General features: G+C 41.0%; 1 protein-coding gene across 1 annotated transcript in view; it reads right to left on the bottom strand.

The window, feature by feature from the left end:
- Positions 1 to 22697, bottom strand: part of JADE3 (jade family PHD finger 3) — a 159325-nt gene that overhangs the window by 5334 nt on the left and 131294 nt on the right. The window contains 3 exon segments of the mRNA XM_033202078.1: positions 1274 to 1744; positions 16603 to 16719; positions 20888 to 21055. Coding sequence (XP_033057969.1) covers positions 1274 to 1744; positions 16603 to 16719; positions 20888 to 21055 — 756 coding nt within the window.

Here is a 22697-nt window from a genome sequence, read left to right as displayed (position 1 = left end):
CATGGTTCCTATATAAATCAATAGTAAGAGCAAAATGCTCCAAATCTGCCTTCTGAAACCTACTCTCCTTGCAGTGTCATGGGTTTGATATTTATTTGCACAGCCAGGTTGGGAAGACCGAATGATAGTTAACAATTCAGCCTTCCCTTTAGATCCCTGAGTATGGATGATGGCAATGCTGGCTGTACCCAGTAGAATTTTCTAATCAGTGCCGGATGGGCAGGATACAGTTCCACTGGGAAGACTAGACGTGTTTTCTTTGCTCACACTTTCAGCTCAGCCAAGTTTCCACAGCCACAAAGGTGAAATACTCACTCTCTCGTACTCCCTACCTAGGCAAGTTACACAAACTTTCTTTGCCCCAGTTTGTTCATCTGTAATAGCGATGATGATAATAATAGTAGTTTTTCATGGGCATGTTAGAATTAAATGAATTAATATTTATAAAATGCTTAGGACAGTGTTGGCAATAATAGTAATAGTAGGTACTATATGTGAGTGTCTTAAATTTTTAAAAGTGAGCCAAATCTATTAGTTCTCTTTCAAATTCTGGTAGCAGAGAAAAACACAAGTCATTTATAGAATTACATTTAATTAGAAAATTCTCTAGGATAAACACAGGGCTTAACTTACCCTTGAAGCCCTGCAGCATCTCATTTAGTAGATACCTGATAAATACACCATGAGTTATATTGAATTATCATGTGGAGTGGCTCTCAACTGGGGGAGAGCAGTTTGCAGACATTTTTGGTTGTCACGCTGGGGGTGTGTGTGCGGGTGCAACTGGCATCTAGTGGGTAGAGGCCAGGGATGCTGGTAAACATCTTAAATTTCCCCTACAACAAAGGACAGCCCCCTAACAACAAACAACGATCCAGTCCAAAATGTCAACAGTGCCAAGTTTGTGAAACTCTAATTTGGTGTTTTCCTGAACAAAATTCACTCTTTCTTCAGCCTAAAGTCTCATAAATATGTCAGTAAAATATGGAGGGGCCAATTTAGGCTCAACAGTGAATAAAAAGCAAACCAAATGAGAGTCTATTTCAAATGTAAAGTTCATAGAGCATATATGTGAGTCCTCTCAAATCCCCTGGATGTGCCTGTCAGAATTTACACAGAGCCCAAAGTCTGGGGCCACAAAGAGATCAGTAGATAAGCAAGGACACAGAAGCCCACACTATTATGAGCTCACTGACCATTATTAAACCGGAAGTGGGACCTCCATTTCTACACAGACCGAGACCTATATACTAGTCACAGCTGGTCACCTTACCCTCTCCAGGTCCTGGCGTAGATGCATAAACATTCTCATTCGAGTGTGAATGCTTTCCTCTTTTGGCTGCACCAGCCCATTTTCTTCATCCTCCTTTGGAGGAAATAATGGCTTATTGAAGTTACTTTTCCGCTTCAGTTTCCAGTAGTTATAGATAAAGTCCACAGCTAGTGTGGGCATACCCAGCTCTGCAGCCACATCTTCCACTCGTACCAAGGAATAGAACTCCTCCTCCAGCTCCCGAAGCTTCTGTGCCCGCAGGCTGGTTTTCTCACTTTTGGCCTGACTCTGCTCTTTAGCCCTGTGGTGGGGGTACTCAGCTTCTCCAAGTTTCTGCCTGTTTTGGCTATGCTTGAGGCAATATGACTTGAACTTCACTTCGTCTCCCTCATCTAGGATGGTCTTCATCTCTAGGCCGTGCTCAAAGGCACAGGTGACGTGGAAGGCAGTGATGCAGCTTTTTATGGAGCACTGTAGGAAGAAAATATGCGTCAAGGTAGCAGGGTTGGAGGAAACCCTATGTTTCTGGACCTAAACTGATAGCTTGTAGGAAGCAAAGGAAAGACTGGGAGAAAGTTAGTCCTAAACTGACCATAACAGATGCTTTACAAGTAACCCAAGAAACCTGTTCTTACAGAAAACAGCAAACACCGAGGCCAAAAAAAAAAAAAAAAAAAATTCAAACACTCCTTTTGAGGTTTCAGCTCAAGCATTCAAGCATCAAGTTTTCTGAGATGCTTTCCTGGGCTCCTGTAAACAGTCACGTAGTCTCTTCTCTGTGTTTCCCACATCACCCTATAAATGATTTCATAATGGGACTTTTCACACTGTACCTATATCAATTGTCAAGTCCTTAGGGATAGATCTTAAAAACAGAAGCTGTGTCTTTCATTTTGCATTGTCATTAACTATTGAAGAAGCAGTTGCTCAGAAAATGCTTATAAACAAACAAAACACACAGAGTCAGTATTATTGCTAGAGCATTCACTGGTTCTAAAAAGGTCACAGGAATTCCAATATCTAAGTAACCTAACTTCTTGAATTTTTTTCTTTTCAACATAAAAATTACAGTGGCTTACACCTGTAATCCCAGCACTTTGGGAGGCCGAGGCAGGTGGATCACTTGACACCAGGAGTTCGAGACCAGCTTGGGCAACATGGCAAAACCCTGTCTCTACTAAAAATACAAAAGTTATCTGGGCATGGTGGCGCACATCTGTAGTCCCAGCTACTTGGGAGGCTGAGGCATGAGAATTGCCTGAACCCGGGAGGTCCAGGCTTCAGTGAGCCGAGATCACACCACTGCACTCCAGCCTGGGCAACAGACTGAGACCCTATCTCAAAAAGAATTTTATAAAATATTTAAAAACAGAGACGGAATCTGTGTTGCTCAGGCTGGTCTTGAACTCCTGGGCTCAAGTGATCCAACAGCCCCAGCCTCCCTCAAAGTGCTGGGATTACAGGTGTGAGCCACCATGCCCTGTGAAATTGTTGTTATAGAACTGAGCTGTCCAACTTGGTGGCCAAGTAGCCATGAGTGGCTATTTAAGTTTTTATTTTATTTTTTTAGATGGTGTCTCACTTTGTCGCCCAGGCTGGAGTGCAGTGGTGCAATCTCGGCTCACTGCAACCTCTGCCTCCCAGGTTCAAGCGGTTCTCCTGCCTCAGCCTCCCGAGTAGCTGGGATTACAGGCACGTGCCACAATGCCCGGCTAATTTTTGTATTTTTAGTAGAGATGGGGTTTCACTATGTTGGTCAGGATGGTCTCGAACTCCTGACCTCAAGTGATCCACCCGCCTTGGCCTCCCAAAGTGCTGGGATTACAGGCGTGAGCCACTGCGCCCAGTCTTAAATTTAATTTAATTAAAATTACGTATAATTAAAAAATTTAGTTTCTTAGTCACAGTAGCCACATTTTAACCACACTAGACAGCACAGACGTAAAACATTTCCATCACTGTGGAAAGTTTTTTTTTTTTTTGAGACAGTCTCACTCTGTTGCCCAGGCTGGAGTGCAGAGGTGTGATCTCGGCTCGCTGTAACCTCTGCCTCCTGGGGTCAATCAATTCTCTTGCCTCAGCCTCCCAAGTAGCTGAGACTACAGGTGTGCATCACCATGCCTGGCTAATTTTTGCATTTTTACTAGAGATGGAGTTTCACCATGTTGGCCAGGCTGGTCTAGTCTCGAACTCCTGGCCTCAAGCGATCCGCCCAACTCAGCCTCCCAAAGTGCTGGGATTACAGGCATGAGCCACTGCATGCTGCTGCCCAAAGACTTAAAATGCATGAGTGCATCTATGCGTTTATGTAGAGGAAGTGGGGAAAGTAAGGGAAGATTCGTTTGTAAGGAAATATTGGGAATTCTTATGGTTAAAGCCAAGTGTTAACTCTTACATATGAATAAAGACAAAAAGAATGCAAAGGCCCGATAGATTATTTTAGATTGAGAAATTCAATACCTAAGAGAATACTGGAAACTGTCAAAATTTTAAAGGGGCATATTCCATATTTCATTTAAATAATTTCATATGATAAAGAATTCCAGGATGAAATATAATTCTAAGATCATCTAATCCAGCCTCACATTTATTATTGCTTGAATTTCCTCTAGAGTACCTGATTTTCTACCTCCATCCCCCACTCTATACACCTCCCCCTCCACTTTCCAATTAAGTGGTAATCTAGCCACTTACTGAATTCTTCCAGATAAGAAGCTCCTAAGATGGTCCACCCTGGCTTTTAACACCACTATCAGAAAAGTTTGTTATATTACACTGAAGCCTCTCGAAAATGAGGATGATGAAAGTTCAAGATGTACTTTTACCTGGGTACCTTATCACTTGACTAAGAAACTAGTCAGACATTTGAGAAACAAAAGTAAAAGGTATTCTTTAGTAAAAGATTTAAAGTGTTGGGCACAGTACTCTTTTCCTGTTTAATAACTGTTAAACATATGGGAAGAAAAAGCAAATGGTTTTCTATTCAAGGGAATGAATAAGTGACATTAAACTACTATTATTGGGAAGCTAAAAACAGATCTTCTCAGGTCAAATTTATAGAACGTTTATAGAGTGTAGAGACATAAATATAAACATAAATTACTCAAAACAAAAGATAATGCACAGACAAGAATTGGGTACTTATATGAAAAATATGCCTCTTAGGAAACTGCCATAAAATCCAACTCTTTTCAAAAAAGGTAATTCTGTGGTATTTATAGCTGGAGATCTATATATTTTGGTGGTGAAAAAATGCTGGTCAATGGGCACAAAGTTATAATTGAGAGGAGTAAGTTCTGGTGTTCTATTGCACAGGGTGATGATAGTTAACAGAAGGGTATTATATTTTACAAAATAGCTACAAGAGAGGCTTTTGAATGTTCTCACCATAAAGAAATGATAAACGCATGAGATGATGGATATGCTAAATATCCTGATTCAACTATACAACATATATAAAGACATCAAATTATACCCCACAAATATGTACAACTACGATGTGTTAATAAAAATTGCAATTTAAAAGATAAAACTTGGGCTGAGTTGGCATGGTAGCTCACGCCTATAATCCCAGCACCTTGGGAGGTTGAGGTGAGAGGATCGCTTGAGCTCAGAAGTTCGAGACCAGCCTGGGTAACATAGTGAGACCTCATCTCTACTAAAAATAAAAAAATTAGCAGTGTGGTGGCGCACACCTGTAGTACTTGGAAGGCTGAGGTGGGAGGATTACTTGAGCTCAGGAGGTCGAGGCTATAAGGAGCCATGATTGTGCCACTGTACTCCAGCTAGACTGTAAAACAACAAAAAACACAAAGTAATATTGCCATTAAAAAAAAGGAGAGTGTGCCGGGCGCGGTGGCTCAAGCCTGTAATCCCAGCACTTTGGGAGGCCGAGACGGGCGGATCACGAGGTCAGGAGATCGAGACCATCCTGGCTAACACGGTGAAACCCCGTCTCTACTAAAAATACAAAAACTAGCCGGGCGAGGTGGCGGGCGCCTGTAGTCCCAGCTACTCGGGAGGCTGAGGCAGGAGAATGGCGTAAACCCGGGAGGCGGAGCTTGCAGTGAGCTGAGATCCGGCCACTGCGCTCCAGCCTGGGCGACAGAGCGAGACTCCGTCTCAAAAAAAAAAAAAAAAAAAAAAAAAAAGGAGAGTGCCGGGCACAGTGACTAACACCTGTAATCCCAGCTGCTTGGGAGGCTGAGGCAGGAGAATTGCTTGAACCCAGGAGGCGGAGGTTGCAGTGAGCCAAGATGGCGCCACTGCACTCCAGCCTGGACGACAGGGCGAGACTCCCTCTCAAAAAAAAAAAAAAAAAAAAAAAAAAGAAGAGCCAGGTGCAGTGGCTCACGCCTGTACTCCCAGCACTCTGGCAGGCCAAGGGGCGAGGATCACTTAAGTCCAGGAGTTCAAGACCAGCCTGGGCAACATGATGAAACCCTGTCTCTACAAAAAATACAAAAATTAGCTGGGTGTGGTGGTGTACACCTGCAGTCTCAGCTACTAGGGAGGCTGAGGTGGGAGCCTGGGAAGTTGAGGCTGCAGTGAGCCGTGATTGTGCTACTGCACTCCAGCCTGGGCGACGGGAGTGAGATCCTGAAAAAAAAAAAAGGTTGGGCGCGGTGGCTCACACCTATAATCCCAGCCCTTTGGGAGGCTGAGGCAGTTGGATCACTAGGTCAGAAGTTCAAGACCAGCCTGGCCAAGATGGTGAGACCCCATCTCTACTAAAAAGTACAGGTGGGCACCTGTAATCCCAGCTACTTGGGAGGCTGAGGCAGAGAACTGCTTGAACTTGGGAGGTGGAGGTTGCAGTGAGCCGAGATCGCGCCACTGCACTCCAGCCTGGGTGACAGAGCGAGACTCGGTCTCAGGAAAAAAAAAAAAAAAAAGAAGAAAGGTACCAGATACCTATTTGTTCTTTTCTAAAACATATGTCTGGCACATTCTATTAAATAAAGTGCCTTTGCATACATCTCACTTATTTCCACTGTAACCATGGAAGGTGATAGAGAGGTTTCATTACACCCATTAAAAAATATTTTTATCTTTACAATTTAAAATAGAAAATTGAGATAGCACTGTTCTCTTTGTGGCAAGCAAATAGCACTTGTACAAAGCATCTTTTATGTGACACATGTCTTTAAACACTTTACTACATGTATTACAGCATGGTCATTATATTCATTCACTGAAATGACAGAAACAGCTTTATTAAGATATATTTTATATACCATAAAGTTCACCAGTTTAATGTGTACATTTCAATGGTTTTCAAATATATTTACAGTCATGCACCCATTGCCACTACCTAATTCCAGGATATTTTCATCACCGCTCCAAATCTTGTCCATTTGTAGTTACTCCCTGTTACCAACTCCAGGCCCAAGCAACTACTAATCTACTTTCTATCTCTATTGATGTGCCTATTCTGGACATTTCATATAAGTGGAATTATAACAATATGTGGTTGTGTGAGTCTGGCTTCTTTCACTTAGCATGTTCTTCAGGTTCCTCTATGTTGTAGCATGTATTAGAACTTCATTCCTTTTTATGGGCAAAAAATAGTTGTATGGATATACCCCATTTCATCAAGTTGATGGACATTTGGGTGTTTTAACTTTTTGTCTGTTATGAAATAATGGTGCTATGAAAATTCATGCAGCAGTTTTTGTGTGGATATATGTTTTTATTTCTCTTGGGTGTTGTGCGGTAAAGGATACCTTGTCTAAAGAAAGGTTTGGCTGTTTGTCTTTAGCTTCTTAGAAGTAGCCTTTAAGCCCCTGGAATGTCCTGCCTGATAAGAGTGTCTTTGTTTACCTTGGGCCCTTGGGCCAAGTGAGATAGTCTATGCTAACAATGTGATTTATGGTAGAGACTTTGGGGCACCTTCTATCAGCCTGACCTCTGAAGGGACTGGAGAGTAAAGTCAGCCACATGGATGGTGAGCAATGCCTATGTGGCCAACTCTCAATAAAATCACTGAACACCAAAGATGAGTTTTTCTGGCTGGCAATACTCTGTGTGTATCATATACTGTTGCTGGGAGAAATAAGTACTATCTGCACAACTCCACTGGCAGGGGTAATGGGAAGCTGCATTCCAGGTCTCTCCTGGACCATGCCTTATACGCCTCTATCCTCAGCTAATTTTAAATCTGTATCTTTTCACTATAATAAATTATAACTGTGAGCATAACTGTTCCTCTGAGTTCTGAGTCCTTCTAGTGAATTACTGAACCTGAGAATGGTCTTGGTGATCTTAAACTGCAGGTATATACTTAGGAGTAGAATTACTGGTTTATAAGGTAACTCTATGTTTAACATTTTGAGGAGCTGCCAAACTTTTTTCACAGCAGCTGCATCGTTTTTACTTCCACCAGCAATGCATGAGGGTTCCAATTTTTCCACATCCTTGATTGTTTGCCTTTCTTATTACTGCTACCCTAGTAGGTATGAAATGGTATCTCACTGTGGTTTATCTACTTTTTTTTTGAGATGGAGTTTCGCTCTTGTTGCCCAGGCTGGAGATCAATGGTGTGATCTCGGCTCACTGCAACCTCTGTCTCTCCTGGGTTCAAGCAATTCTCCTGTCTCAGCCTCCCGAGTAGCCGGGATTACAGGTACATGCCACCATGCCCAACTAATTTTTGTATTTTTAGTAGAGACAGAGTTTCATCGAGTTGGTCAGGCTGGTCTCGAACTCCTGACCTCAGGTGATCCGCTCGCCTTGGCCTCCCAAAGTGCTGGGATTATAGGCGTGAGCCACTGTGCCTGGCCGGAAAAAATAATTTTCTATATATTCTTCAGTAATTGTAGAAGAAAAATACTTTTTCAAATGCTTTCACTAGAGGAGAAATGCTACCTTTTACAAATCCACATTTGTAAGAAGACTTTCCGTGCCCAGGCTGATCTTGAGCTTCTGGCTTTAAACAATCATCTTGCCTCGGGCTCCCAAAGCACTGGGATTTTAGGTATGAGCCACTGTATCCAACCCAAAGTTTCTTCAAAGGGGAATGATATGCCTTAATTCCTAAATCAGTCTCTGGTGTCCTTTTTCAAGATTTTTATTCTAGCCACTCTATCTTATTCAATTTCTATCCCACACCTCAAACATTTATCCTTTATGTTACAAACAATCCAATTATACCCTTTTAGTTATTTAAAAACGACCATTCATCATGACCAAGTGGGATTTATCCTAGGGACGCAAGGATGGCTCAACATATGCAAATCAATCAGTGTGAAAAATCGTATCTTCAGTATGAAGGACAAAAACTGTATGATTGTTTCAAATGATGCTGAAAAAGCATTGATAAAATTCAACATCCTAGGCTGGGCGCAGTGGCTCAAGCCTGTAATCCCAGCACTTTGGGAGGCCGAGACGGGCGGATCACGAGGTTAGGAGATCGAGACCATCCTGGCGAACACGGTGAAACCCTCTCTCTACTAAAAAATACAAAAAAAACTAGCCGGGCGAGGTGGTGGGTGCTTGTAGTCCCAGCTACTCAGGAGGCTGAGGCAGGAGAATGGTGTGAACCCAGGAGGCTGAGCTTGCAGTGAGCTGAGATCCGGCCACTGCACTCCAGCCTGGGCGAGAGCGAGACTCCGTCTCAAAAAAAAAAAACAAGAATTCAACATCCTTCATGATAAAAACCCTCAATAACTGGTCATGGTGAATGATCTTTTTAAAGTATTGTTAAATTTGGTGTGCTAGTACTTTGTTGAGGATTTCTGCATCAATGTTCATCCAGAATACTGGCCTGTAGTTTTCTTTTTTTGATGTGTCTTTGTCTGATTTTGGTATCAGTGTAATACTGGCTTTGTAGAATGAGTTTAAAAGTATTCCCTTCTCTTCTATTTTTTGGAATAGTTTGAGTAACACTGGTACTAGTTCTTTCTTTAAATGTTTTGTAAAATTCAGCAGTGAAGCCACTGGGTCCCAGGATTTTCTTTGAGGGGAAACTTTTTATAATGACTTCAATCTCACCATCTGTTACTGGTCCGTTCAGATTTTAAATTTCATCATGGTTCAATCTTGGTAGGTTATATGTGTCTAGGAATCTGTTCACTTCTTCTAGGTTTTCCAATTTGTTGGCATATAGTTGCTCATAGTAGCCTCTAATGATCCTTTGAATTTCTGCAGTATCAGTAGCAATGTCTCCTTTTTCATCTCTGAGTTTATTTATTTGGGTTTTCTCTCTTTTTTTTTTTCTCAGTGAGTTGGGCTAAAGGTTTGGTGATTTTATCTTTTCCAAAAACCAACTTGTTTTGTTGATCTCTGTTTTTTTCCATTTCAACTTCACTTATTTCTGCTCTGATCTTTGTATTTCCTTTCTTCTACTAATTTAGGGTTTGTTCATTTTTCTAGTTCTTTAAGATGCATCATAAGGTTGAAGTTTTTCTATTTTTTGATATACATGCTTATTGTTATAAACTTTCCTCTTAGTACTGCTTTTGCTATATCCCATAGGTTTTGGTATGTTGTGTTCCCATTTTTTTTTTTTTATTTGTTTCAAGAGAGTTTAACATTTTCTTCTTAATTCCTTCATTGACCTACTGGTTGTTCAGGAGCATGTTGTTTAATTTCCAAGTGTTTGTATAATTTCTAAAATTCTTCGTTACTGATTTCTAGTTTTATTCCACTGTGGCCAGAGAAGATAACTGATGATTTCAATTTTTAAAAATCATTTTAAGACTTGTTTTGGCACCTTACACATGGTCTATCCTTGAGAATACTCCATGTGCCGAGGAGAAGAATGTATATTCTGCAGCTGTTGGATGAAATGTTCTATAAATATCTATCAGGTTGATTTGGACTATAGTACAGATTAAGTCTGATACTTCATTTTTTATCTGGATGATTTGTCCAATGCTGAAAGCAAGGTATTAAAGTCCCTAGCTATTATTTTATTGGGGTCTATCTCTTTAACTCTAATATTTGCTTTATATTTCTGGTTGCTCCAGAATTGGGTGTATATATATTTACAACTGTTCTATCCTCTTGCTGAACTGAACGCTTTATCATTATATAATGATCTTTTTGTCTCTTTTTATAGTTTTCTTTAATCTATTAAGTATAGCTACTCCTGCTTTTTGATTTCCATTTGCATGGAATATCTTTTTCCATCCCTTATTTTCAGCCTATATGTGTCTTTATAGTGAAACATGTTTCCTGTAAGCAACAGATCATTGGCCTTGCTTTTTGTATTGATTCAGCCACTCTGTGTTTTTTGGAGGGTTTTGTCCATTTACATTCAATGTTAATGATAAGTAAGGACTTATTCCTGCCATTTTATTTGTTTTCTGGTTGTCTTGTGGTCTTTTCTTCCTTCCTTCTTTCGTTCTTGTCTTCCTCTTAGTGAAGATGATATTCTCAGGTGGTATGTCTTAACTTCTTGCTTTTTATTTTTGTGTGTATCTGTTGTATGTTTTTGATTTGAGGTTCACCATGGGGCTTAAGAATATCTTATAACCCAATATTTTAAACCGATGACAACACCGATTGCATAAATAAATTAACAAAGAAACAAGGTGAGAACAAAAACTTATACTTCAACTTCATTCTCTTAACTTTTGCTGTTTCTATTTACATCTTATTATACTGTCCGTGTCTCAAAAGTTATTGTAGTTATTATTTTTGATTGGCTAATCTTTTAGTCTTTCTCTTCAAGATAGGAGTTTTCATACCACAATTACAATATTATAATATTCCATGTTTTTCTGTGTACTATTACCAGTGAGTTTTGTACCTTCAGATGATTTCTTATTGCCATTAACAACCTTTTCTTTCAAGACTGAAGAACTCCCTTTAACATTTTTTTGTAGGACAGGCCTGGTGTTGATGAAATCCCTCAGCTTTTGTTTGTTTGGGAAAGTCCTTATTTCTCCTTCATGTTTGAATGATATTTTCACTGGATATACTATTCTAGGATAAAAGTTTTTCTCTTTCAAACTTTTAATATGTCACGCCACTCTCTCCTGGCCTGTTAGGTTTCCAATGAAAAGTCTACTGCTAGATGTATTGGAGCTCCATTGTATGTTGTTTCTTTTCTCTTGCTGTTTTTAGGGTCCTTTCTTTATCCTTGACCTTTGGGAGTTTGATTATTAAATGTCTTGAGGTAGTCTTATTTCAGTTAGATATGCTTGATGTTTTATAACCTTCTTGTACTTGAATATTGATATACATTTCTCTACATTTGGGAAGTTCTCTGTTATTATCTCTTTGAATAAACTTTCTACCCTGATCTCTCTCTCCCTCCTCTTTAAGGCCAATCATTCTTAGATTTGCCCTTCTGAGGCTATTTTCCAGATCCTGTAGGCATGCTTCATTCTTTTTCCTTTTGTCTCCTCTCATTGTGTATTTTAAAATAGCTTGTCTTGAGGCTAATTCTTCTGCTTGATCAAGTCTGCTGTTAAGAGACAGATGGATTCTTCAGTCGGTCAATTGCATTTTTTAGCTCCAGAATTTCTGCTTGATTCTCTTCCATTATTTCTTTTTTTTTTTTTGAGACGGAGTCTCACTCTGTTGCCCAGGCTGGAGTGCAGTGGCATTATCTCAGCTCACTGCAAGGTCCGCCTCCTGGGTTCACACCATTCCCCTGCCTCAACCTCCCAGGTAGCTGGGACTACAGGGGCCCACCACCACGCCCAGCTAATTTTTTGTATTTTTAGTAGAGACGATGTTTCACTGTGTTAGCCAGGATGGTCTCAATCTCCTGACCTCGTGATCCGCCCACCTCGGCCTCCCAAAGCGTTGGGATTACAGGTGTGAGCCACCGCGCCCAGCCTCTTTTCCATTATTTCAATGTCTTTGTTAAATTTATCTGATGGGATTCTGAATTCCTCTCTGTGTTATCTCGGATTTCACTGAGCTTCCTCAAAATAGCTACTTTGAATTTTCCATCTGAAAGGTCATATATCTGTCTCTCTAGGATTAATCACTGTTGCTTTAGTTCATTTTGTGAGGTCATGTTTTCCTGGATGGTCTTGATGCTTGTAGATGTTCATCAGTGTCTGGGCATTGAAGAGTCAGGCATTTATTGTAGTCTTTGCAGTCTGGGCTTGTTTGTATCCACCCTTCTTCGGAAGACTTTCCAGGTATTCAGAGGGACTTGGGTGTTGTGATCTAAGTCTTTGGTCACTACAGCCATATCTGCTCTAGTAATGCCATGGCTCTTATAGACTCATAGATATACTACCTTGGTGTTACTGGGTAATATCTGGAAGAACTCCCTGGATTAACAGGCAGAGATTCTTATTCTTTTCCCTTACTTCCCTCTAAACAAATGAAGTCTCTTTCTCTGTGCTGAGTTGCCTGGAGATGGCGGAGGGCTAACATAAGCACCCCTATGGCCACCACTACTGGGACTGCACCCAGTCAGACCTAAAGCCAGCACAGCATTGGGTCTCGCCCAAGGCCTGCAGTGATCACTGCCCGGCTACCACCTATGTTTGTTCATGTCCCAAGGCTCTACAATCAGTAGGTGGCAAATCCAGCAAGGCTTGTGTCATTCCTTTCAGGGTGGTGAATTCCTCCTGGCCCTGGGTGGGTCCAGAGATACTATCTGGGACCCACGGCCTGGAGTCAAGAACCTTAGGAATCTATCTGATGCTTTCTTCTACTGTGGCTGAGCTGGCACTCAAGTTGTATGACAAAGTCCTTTCTACGTTTCCTCCCCTTTCCTCATGCAGAGGAGTCTCTGTAATGAAATTCCTTATAATCAAAATTGTAAGAGTCTCAATTTGGTAAGACCTTTATAAAATAAAGAATCTGAACTCAAGTAATGAAAGTAAGAACCATTGCTCTGCAAATGAGAAACTTACACCAGAATGTTTCATCTCTCAATCTGTTCATCCATCATCCATCCATCAATCTAATATTAACTGTCTGTCTACCAGATCTGGGTATAGGGGATCTAAGGATGAAAGTCTAAGCTTACAGTCTAGTAGGGTAGATAAAACTCAAAGATAAATAACCATAATAGAGGCAGAATGTGGCACATCAGGGCTGTAATACAATACAGGTCTGTTAAGGTCAAGGCCAATATTTTCTCTTATTGCCTTCCAATCCAAAGTGCTGGGATTACAGACATGAGCCACTGTACTTTTTACCAAAGTCTTATTGCCACTTACTAATTACTGTAGAAAAAAAATAAGCCTGGGCAACACAGCAAGACCCTATCTCTATGAAACAAAAAACTTAGCCAGCCATGGTGGCGTGTGCCTATAGACCTAGCTACTTGGGAGACTGAGGTGGAAGGATTGCTTGAGCTCAGAAGTTCAAGGTTATAGTAAGCTATGATTTCACCACTGCACTCCAGCCTGAGTGACAAAGCAAGGCTCTGTCTCTCTTAAAAAAAAAAAAAAAAAAAAAAAAAAAAAAAAAAAAGGCCAGGTGCGGTGGCTCACGCCTGGAATCCCAGCACTTTGGGAGGCCAAGGCGGGTGGATCACCTGAGGTCGAGAGTTCGAGACCAGTCTGGCCAACATGGTGAAACCTTGTCTCTACTAAAGATACAAATAATTAGCCAGGTGTGGTGGTGTGTGCCTGTAATCCCAGCTACTTGGGAGGCTGAGGCAGGGGAATTGCTTGAACCCAGGAGGCAGAGGTTGCAGTGAGCCAAGATCGCGCCACTGAACTCCAGCCTGGGCAACAGGGTGAGACTCTGTCAAAAAAGAAAGAAAGAAAGAAAAAAAAAAAAAAAAAAAAAAGCACAGTGGTTCATGCCTGTAATCCCAGAACTTTGGATTGGATGGCCAAGGCAGGAGATCACCTAAGGCCAGGAGTTCAAGACCAGCCTGGGCAACACAGCAAAATCCTGTCTCTACAAAAAAATTTTTAAAATTAGCCAGGTGTAGTGGTGTGCACCTGTGATCTCAGCTACTCGGGAGGATCGTTTTGAGTCCAGGAGTTCAAGGGTGCAGTGAGCTATGATTGTGTCACTGCACTCCAGCCTAGGTGACAGAGTGAGACCCTGTCCCACAACAAAAGCAAAAATGGGGGAAATTGCAGTGACTACAATAAAGAAAATAAGTTACTGGATATAAATCCAATGTGCTACTATAAAATGACCAAATAATAACTCTGAAAAATGAAAAATATATTATTTTTAGAGGGGGAAATGCATATCACAAATGAATCCATGGTACAATAAAATATGAATATATTTATTCAATAAACCATAATTAAGCACTAACAATGGGCAGGCACTCTAATTTGTGCCAGGGAAATTCACAGAAGAATGATGCACAATCTTGGCCCTCAAGGGACTCACATATGGGCAGCAACCAGGAAACAGCTTAAATACACAGGCAATGTCCTAGGGTAGTAGTCCCCATGGAAAGAGTTTTCCTTTAAATATTTTTCCTTTATTATTTTAAAGTGCCATAGTTAAAATAATAAAATCATCCAAGAAAGGTTAAAAAAAGAGGAAGCAGCCAATTCTGTCAGATATAAGAATGAATTCAAAAAATTAAAAGGGCCTTTGGGGATCCAGATTATGTTCTTCAATTACAACGTCCCAGTAAAAGACCCTGGGTTCCTTGGAGGAATAGCTAATCCCAGGTCTAGAGCAAGAAATCTACACGATACGCCTGGAAAATACTGTCATGCCAGACAGCAAGAAATCTCACAAAGCGCCTAGCGTCATTATCCCTAAAGCCAGAGGTCCCCAACCTTTTTGGCACCAGGGACCAGTTTTGTGAAAGATATTTTTCCATGGACTAGGGGGAGATGGTTTTGGGATGATTCAAGCACATTACATTTATTGCACACTTTATTTCTATTATTATTACATTGTAATATAATGCAATAACTATACAACTCACCATAATGTAGAATCAGTGGGAGCCCTGAACTTGTTTTCGTGCAACTAGACGAGCCTATCTGGGGGTGATGGGAGACGGTGACAGATCATCAGGCATTACATTCTCATAAGGAGCGCTCAACCTAGATCCCTTGCATGCGCAGTTCACAACAGGGTTCACGCTCCTATGAGAATCTAATGCCACTGCTGATCTGACAGGAGGCAGAGTTCACACGGGTAACCCTTGCTTGCTCACCACTTACCCCCTTGCTGTGCAGCCCGGTTCCTAACAGGCCATGGACCAATACTTGTCTGTGGTCTGGCAGTTGCGGACCCCTGCACTGTGCAATGATATTATATGTCCCCTCTTCACCGAAGAAGGTTGGCAGGCAAATATAACTCCAACCAGCTTGCAGTTCACATGCAGGAGGTCTGAGAGGTGAAAGGTCATCCTTTCCATCCCTCTAGCCAGCAGAGCCATCTTATTACATTTGGGATAGAAGGAGAAATAACATGGAAAGACAAGGCAACCTTTGTGCCTTTGCTGGAGGTAACTGGCTGTTCCCAATCCCATCCACATCTCCGCTAATTGGAGAAAACCATATACTGCATGTTCTCACTTATGAGTGAAGCTAAACATTGAGCAGACATGGACACAAAGAAGGGAACAGACATTGGGGCCTACCTGAGGGTGGGGATTGAAAAACTACCTGTTAGGTATTATGATGATTACCTGGGTGAGAAAATTATCTGTACACCAAACCTCTGCAACATACAATTTACCCGTGTAACAAACCTTGACAAGTGCCCTTGAACAGAAAATAAAAGTTGGAAAAAGAAAAAAACAAAAAAAAGAAATCATGTCCTTTGCAGCAACATGGGTGCAGCTGGAGGCCATTATTCTAAGTAAATTAATTCAGAAACAGAAAACCAAATACCACATGTTCTCACTTACAAATGGGAGCCAAACAGTGGGTATACACAGACGTAAAGACGGGAAAAATACAGTGGGGATTACTAGAGGGAGGAGGGAGAGTACCAGGGCTGAAAAACTACCTATTGGGTACTTACTATGCTCACTATATGGGTGATGGGACTAAATGTATTTCAAACCTCAGCATCACGCAATAGACCATGTAACAAATCTGCACATGTACCCCCAAAATTGAAAATAAAAGTTGAAACTAAAAAAAAGGAACATGGGCCTGGTTGTTTCAGAATTATAGCCGGTTTCCACCCAGGATGGTATCATCTAGCTTTAGAACTCACTTAATTCATCAGCTCTGACAGCAAAGGATGAAGATAAACTATCACTACGAATATTGAAAAGAATAAGCTTAATGGTCCAGAGGCAATATCCAAAAAAAGGATTTCCAGAAATGGTCCGTACAATGGCAGAGCCCTAAGAGTGGGTGGGCGATCTCCTGAGTGACCTTTCAGTAGACAGGACACTCTCACTGGGAGGGTGAGTCCAGCTAATTTGGTGTTAGCCCACTCTACTACTTGTCATGGGGACTTACCTGAATACAAGCCCCTGTCTTCAACTTGCACAAGTTGCAGACTAAGGCCCACCGACTGGGTGGGATGTGGGAGATCTTCGTGATCGGTTCCATCCTCTCAGGACAAGCAATGCTGACCTACAAATAAAATACCACCATAAGGCAGAAGTACCAAGGCATCCCAGAAGTACCTTTCACAAACCATAAACGATGTTACATAAAGCTAAGAACATCAAAACGAGGTAAGTCACATCTCTTAAGGTTAATATGGAATCAAGAATAAACAAAAGTTATTTCCACTGCTCAGTCCTTTACTCATTTCCAGTAATATAAATAATTCACATATGGGATGAGAGAACAGGAGTATAGACTAGGCATGATTACCTTTCACTGTCTTTCTTTCTTTCTTTTTTTTTTTTTTTAAGAGACAAGGTCTCCCTCTGTCACTCAGGCTAGAGTTCAGTGGTGTGATCATGGCTTACTACAGCCTTGAACTCCTGGGTTCAAGTGATCCTCCCACCACAGCCTCTACAACACCTGGCTAATTAAAAAAAAAATTTCTTTTTGGCTTTTATCCAAATGACAGGCAATAACAAATGTTGGTGAAGAGTGGAGAAAAGGGAACCCTCATACACTGTGGAGAAAAGGAAATGCTCATACACTGTTGGTGGGAATGTAAATTAGTACAACCACTATAGAGAATAGTTTGGAGGATTCTAAAAAAAAAAACAACAAAAAATAGAGCTGCCATATTATCCAGCAATCCCACTGCTGGGTATATACCCAAAAGAAAGGAAATCGGTATATCAAAGAGGTATCTGCACTCCATATTTTTTGCAGCAATGTTCACGATAGGCAAGATTTGGAAATAAGCTAAGTGTCCATCAGCAGACGAATGGATAAAGAAAATGTGGTACATATACACAATGGAGTACTATTCAGCCATATAAAAGAACGAAATCCTGTCATTTCCAACAACATGGATAGAACTGGAGGTCATTGTGTCAAGTGAAATAAGCCAGGCACAGAAAGACATACATTGCATGTTCTCATTTATCTGTGGGATCTAAAAATAAAAACAACTGAACTCAAGGAGATAGACAGTAGAAGGATGGTTACCAGAGGGTGGGAAGGGTAGTGGGGGGAGCAGGGCAGGCAGGGGGTGGCAATAATTAATGGGTACGAAAAGGATAGAGAGAATGAATAAGACCTACTATTTGATAGCACAACAGGGTGACTATAGTCAAAATAACTTAATAGTACATATAAAAAGAACTACAAGAACATAACTGGGTTGTTTGTAACACAAAAAGGATAAATGCTTGAGGGGATGAATATCCCATGTTTCATGATGTCATTATTAGGCATTACATGCCTGTATCAAAATCTCATGCATCCCATAAATATATATATCTAATATGTACCCACAAAATTAAAAATTGTTATTATTATTTTTGTAGAGACCAGGTCTTGCTATGTTACCCTAGGCTGGTCTTGAACTCCTGGCCTCAAGTGATCTTACTGCCTTGGCCTCCCGAAGTACTGGGATTACAGGCATGAGCCACTGCGCCCAGCCAAGGTTACCTTAATGAACACTTTTACTTAGGAACCAAAGAAAGCTACTGAAAGTAACTAAAATTCACAAAACCAAGTATCTATTATGTTAAGAGATGGTGCTACATGCCTTGTTGTTTCATTTGATCAACTAAGGATGAAAAACAGAGGCAGTGACAAGTCTTTCCATTTGGTTTACAAAGGAACCATGATATTGTTGGAAAACAGCACATTTGTGTAATGAAGAGACTGCAGAATGTAAGTAGAAAGGATGAGAATGACATTTTAAAACCAAAGTCTTTAAAACCACGTAACTCTCATGAGCTTACCCTACTCCCTCAGTCAAAGTAGCTTCAAAGTGAAATTAGTCTTTGGGAGAGGACTGAAAAGAAAGGGATGCTTTTTTTGTTTTCCTTTTTGAATCAGGGTCTCACTCTGTCATCCAGGCTACAGTGCAGTGGCAGGATTAGAGCCCACTGCAGCCTCGACCTCCCAGGCTCAAGTGATCCTCCCACCTCAGCCCCTGAATATCTGGGGACTACAGGCATGCACCACCACAGCTGGCTAAGTTTTTGTATTTGTAATAGAGATGGGGTTTTGCCATGTTGCCCAGGCTGGTCTCAAACTTCTGGATTCAGGTGTTCTGCCTGCCTCGACCTCCCAAAGTGCTGGGATTATAGGCGTGAGTCACCACACCCAGCAGAAAGGGATGTTTTAAAAAAAGATGAAAATATTCTTTTCCATGTGAAAATAAGGGGTCAAGCAACTGCTGGTAACAAGTATTTTCATTCCCCCTACCCCGTCAAATATATACGTGAGTTTTTAAGAGGGATACAGCTTTAAAAGGTGAAGAACTGTCAAATAAGGATGCCAAACTAGTACTCGTTCTGCCCACATCAGGAAACTAACAGAACTTGAATAGTCCAGAAGGCACTGGAAACCAAGAACTAGAAACCATAAGAGAATGCCAATAACTGAGAAAGCTTATTTTGTTTTTAAAGAGCTCTTCCTGAGTCATGTTCTGGACTTTTATAAGCTGAGAGCCTACTCTATTAGCTGGGGGATTTGCTGCTGGAAAACAGTCATTCTCAAGCCAGAAACCTGAGTTTATTTTATGTCTAGATGTTCTTAGTGAGAAAAAGAAACTACTATTCAAATATTTTTTAAAAATACTGATGTCTATAGCCATAGGAATACAAAAGTATATATATGGGACTTTCAGTGTAACTCTGTGAGCTTCTTTATTAGACAGTAACTCCCCTGGAACCAATATTAACAAGATTAAAAGCAGGAAAATCTTAAAGGAGAATGAGTTACTGATACAATATCAGCTCCCCATTAACTAGATTCTGCAGTCTCTCTTGTCATGCAGTTAAACTGCCTAACAAATCTGCTGGCTTGGATAGTGGTTGGGGAGAGGATCTGAGTGGGATATCCACACAGCTTAAGAAATAAAAAAAGGCAATCATAAGAAGAGGAAATGTCTGGAAGCCCCAGTTATTTAAGTTAGTATACATGTAGCCACTCAGGAAATACCAGCAACTGAAGGACCAGGCTAGACGACAAATCAAAGTTTGAATAAAGAGGGTCTTTGGCAGATGTTGAGTGTAAGCCCTGAAAAGAGCTTCAAAAAGTAAAGGGCATCGGCCGGGTGCGGTGGCTCATGCCTGTAATCCAGCACTTTGGGAGGTCTAGACAGGCAGTGAGGTCAGGAGATTGAGATCATCCTGGCTAACACAGTGAAACCCTGTCTCTACTAAAAATACAAAAATACAAAAAAAAAAAAAAAAAAAAATTAGCAGGTGTGAGGTGGCGGGCGCCTGTAGTACCAGCTGCTCAGGAGGCTGAGGCAGGAGAATGGCGTGAACCTGGGAGGCAGAGTTTGCAGTGAGCCGAGATCGCGCCACTGCCCTCCAGCCTGGGCGACAGAGCGAGACTGTGTCTCAAAAATAAAAATAAAAATAAAAAATAAAATAAATAAAAATAAAAAAAGGTAAAGGGCATCTATCACAGTAGACAAAGAGCTATTGCTCAATTTGTAATAGCCTAAACATGTAAACAACCCAAATGCCATCAAAGGAAAGTGAATAAATCAGAGTATATCCATACAATGGAATATTAGCAATAGAAAGGAATAAACTATTGATACACACCACAACATGGAGTGCTAGCCAGACCGAAAAGAATACATACTGTATGAAGTTTAAAACCAGACAAAATTAATCTATCATGATCGAGATAAAAATGGTGGTTATTCTTGGGGGATAGAGACTGGAAAGTGGGCATAGAGGATCTTTCTGGGGTGCTTTATGTCTATTTTTAGGTATTTCATGTCTTGGTCTGAGTTGTGGTTACAGATACATACATGTGTAAAATATCACAAAACTCTACACTTAAAATTTGGCATCTAAACATAAGTTTTACCTTAAAAAATCCTGCTGCTCACACCCTGGTATTTTGTGTCTCTCCTCTCATACAAATGTATCAATTTATACATGATATACCCAAATATCGTGTACATATTTGGGTATTATCCCAAACACCACGGGAATACCACCTATATATTAATCAGCATGGGCTTACATGTACGTGTGCATCCAAGGATCTGAGGTAGCTCAAGTGGAAGTACCATTACTTCAGAAACATGGGCAAGCATGAAGCATCTCCATACTAAACCTGAGTCAGTCTGAATGTTGTGGGGAACAGGGACACCCTGGAGCAAATGGTCTCACAGGCCTGGATGAATTCTTACCTCTGGGATCCACAGGGCACAGCTGACATGAGCCCATTTAGTCCCTGTCTTGGTGGTCTTCATGGCTCCACCTTTCTTTGGACATAACACACATTGCGGATAAATGCCCAGGACACAGGAGCGACACAACCAGCTGCCTTCTGGGACCTTGAGGATGCCATAGCAGGCCTGGAGGTACGAGGAGGAACGGGGAGAATGGTCAGTACCTTCTCACCAGGGTTGGTATCTGTTCCGATACACAGTCACAGAGTATCCTCCGCTTTTGGGAGAAAGGCAAATAAAGCTGAACAAGTTTATATCCAGTATCGAGTGATTTAAAAATACTCAAAAAAGCAACTTCCACCATCTGTCCTAAGATCAGCATGTCTGTCCATGAGAACTGACTTTAAGGATGATAGAACAAGACTAGGCGATACAGCCAATCATTAGCCCAACTGTTATCTAAGTGTTGTGATTACAGCATTTTTTTGGTCTGTTTTCTAAAGTTTCTTCAATGACTATGTATTATAATTAGTCAAACACTTATTGAACATTTCCTAAAAATCATACACTGTTGTGATCAAGAAAAAAATGTTAGAAAATAGAATGAAACTTCTGAGGAGCAAATGAACTAACGTTTATAAAAAGCCTATTAACGCCTAGTGCATAAAAAGCACTCAGTAAATCATAGCAATTGCTTGCTTGGGTTGAAGAAACAGGAACTTGTGAACGAATCTTGAATAGAATATTACACTAATCACAATAATTCATAATGAGTTCTGGAAGGTGCTTCAAATCCTTTATGGAATGAAGTTGGACAAATAAATAAATGAATTATTGTGAAAGACTGGAGATTAGTTTGGGAAACATTCTAGACTTCCTTTTTGCTATCCCCAATTTTGCCCATCATTTCCTCCTTACTGCTCTACTCTATTAGAGACTAACTGATTTAATATGGCAGCTTCAAAACTTATCTGCCTCAGGAAATTCACCCGCAGCTCAGATTCAAGTTATAACAGTTACCATAATATCTGCCCCCCACAACCTGGTCCTTTTCCAAATTCCTTCTTTCCATGTCACCACCATACTTCCTATCTTCCAGATCCAAATTCCTAGACTTGTATTATTCACTTTCTTTCATCTGCTGACCTGGTGCTTGCTATTCTCCCTACAGTGGCCCCAAGACTCTGACCTTCCTCTCCATCCTCACCACTTGCTCTATCCAAGTTCTCATTATGCCATGCCTGGATTGATTAATTTCTGCATTTTCTTTTTCCCCCTTTGTACCTTCAACCCTTCCTCTACTTGGCTGCCAGATTGTCCTCACTAAAAGAATTCATACCATTGTACAGTGGCAAGCCCTTTAGATATTCCTTCTACTCTTACCTGCCCCCCACTATCCAAACTAGGGGTTGGCTGTTTTCCAAGGTCTGTTTTATAAAGCCAACAAGCTAAGAATGGTTTTCACATTTTAAAGGGTTGTAAAGAGAAGAATATGTAACAGAGACTGTATGTGGCCTATAAAGACTGAAATATTACAGTGGATCCTTAAAGAAAAAGTTTGCTGGTTCCTTATCTAAAGCCTGCTGCTCCTTGTACCTCACTATCCGATCTCATGCCCCACCATACCCAAACACAGGGCCTCTGACTTGGACAGGCAGGCCTCCTGGTTTTCTCCATAACTGGTCATTCTCATTTTCATGTCCATGTGTCTAAGCAGTTTCCCTGCTCTACATGGTTAACTGTTCTTTGCATAGTTGGACCTTTCTCACCCTTCAGACCTGGTTCAAACTCCAGGCCCCTCCAAAAAACCTGCTTAAGTCACTGTAGC

The sequence above is a fragment of the Trachypithecus francoisi genome, unplaced genomic scaffold (genome assembly GCF_009764315.1).
Source record: "Trachypithecus francoisi isolate TF-2019V2 unplaced genomic scaffold, Tfra_2.0 Lachesis_group6, whole genome shotgun sequence".
NCBI lineage: Eukaryota > Metazoa > Chordata > Mammalia > Primates > Cercopithecidae > Trachypithecus > Trachypithecus francoisi.
This window is presented reverse-complemented; position numbering and strand designations above follow the sequence as displayed.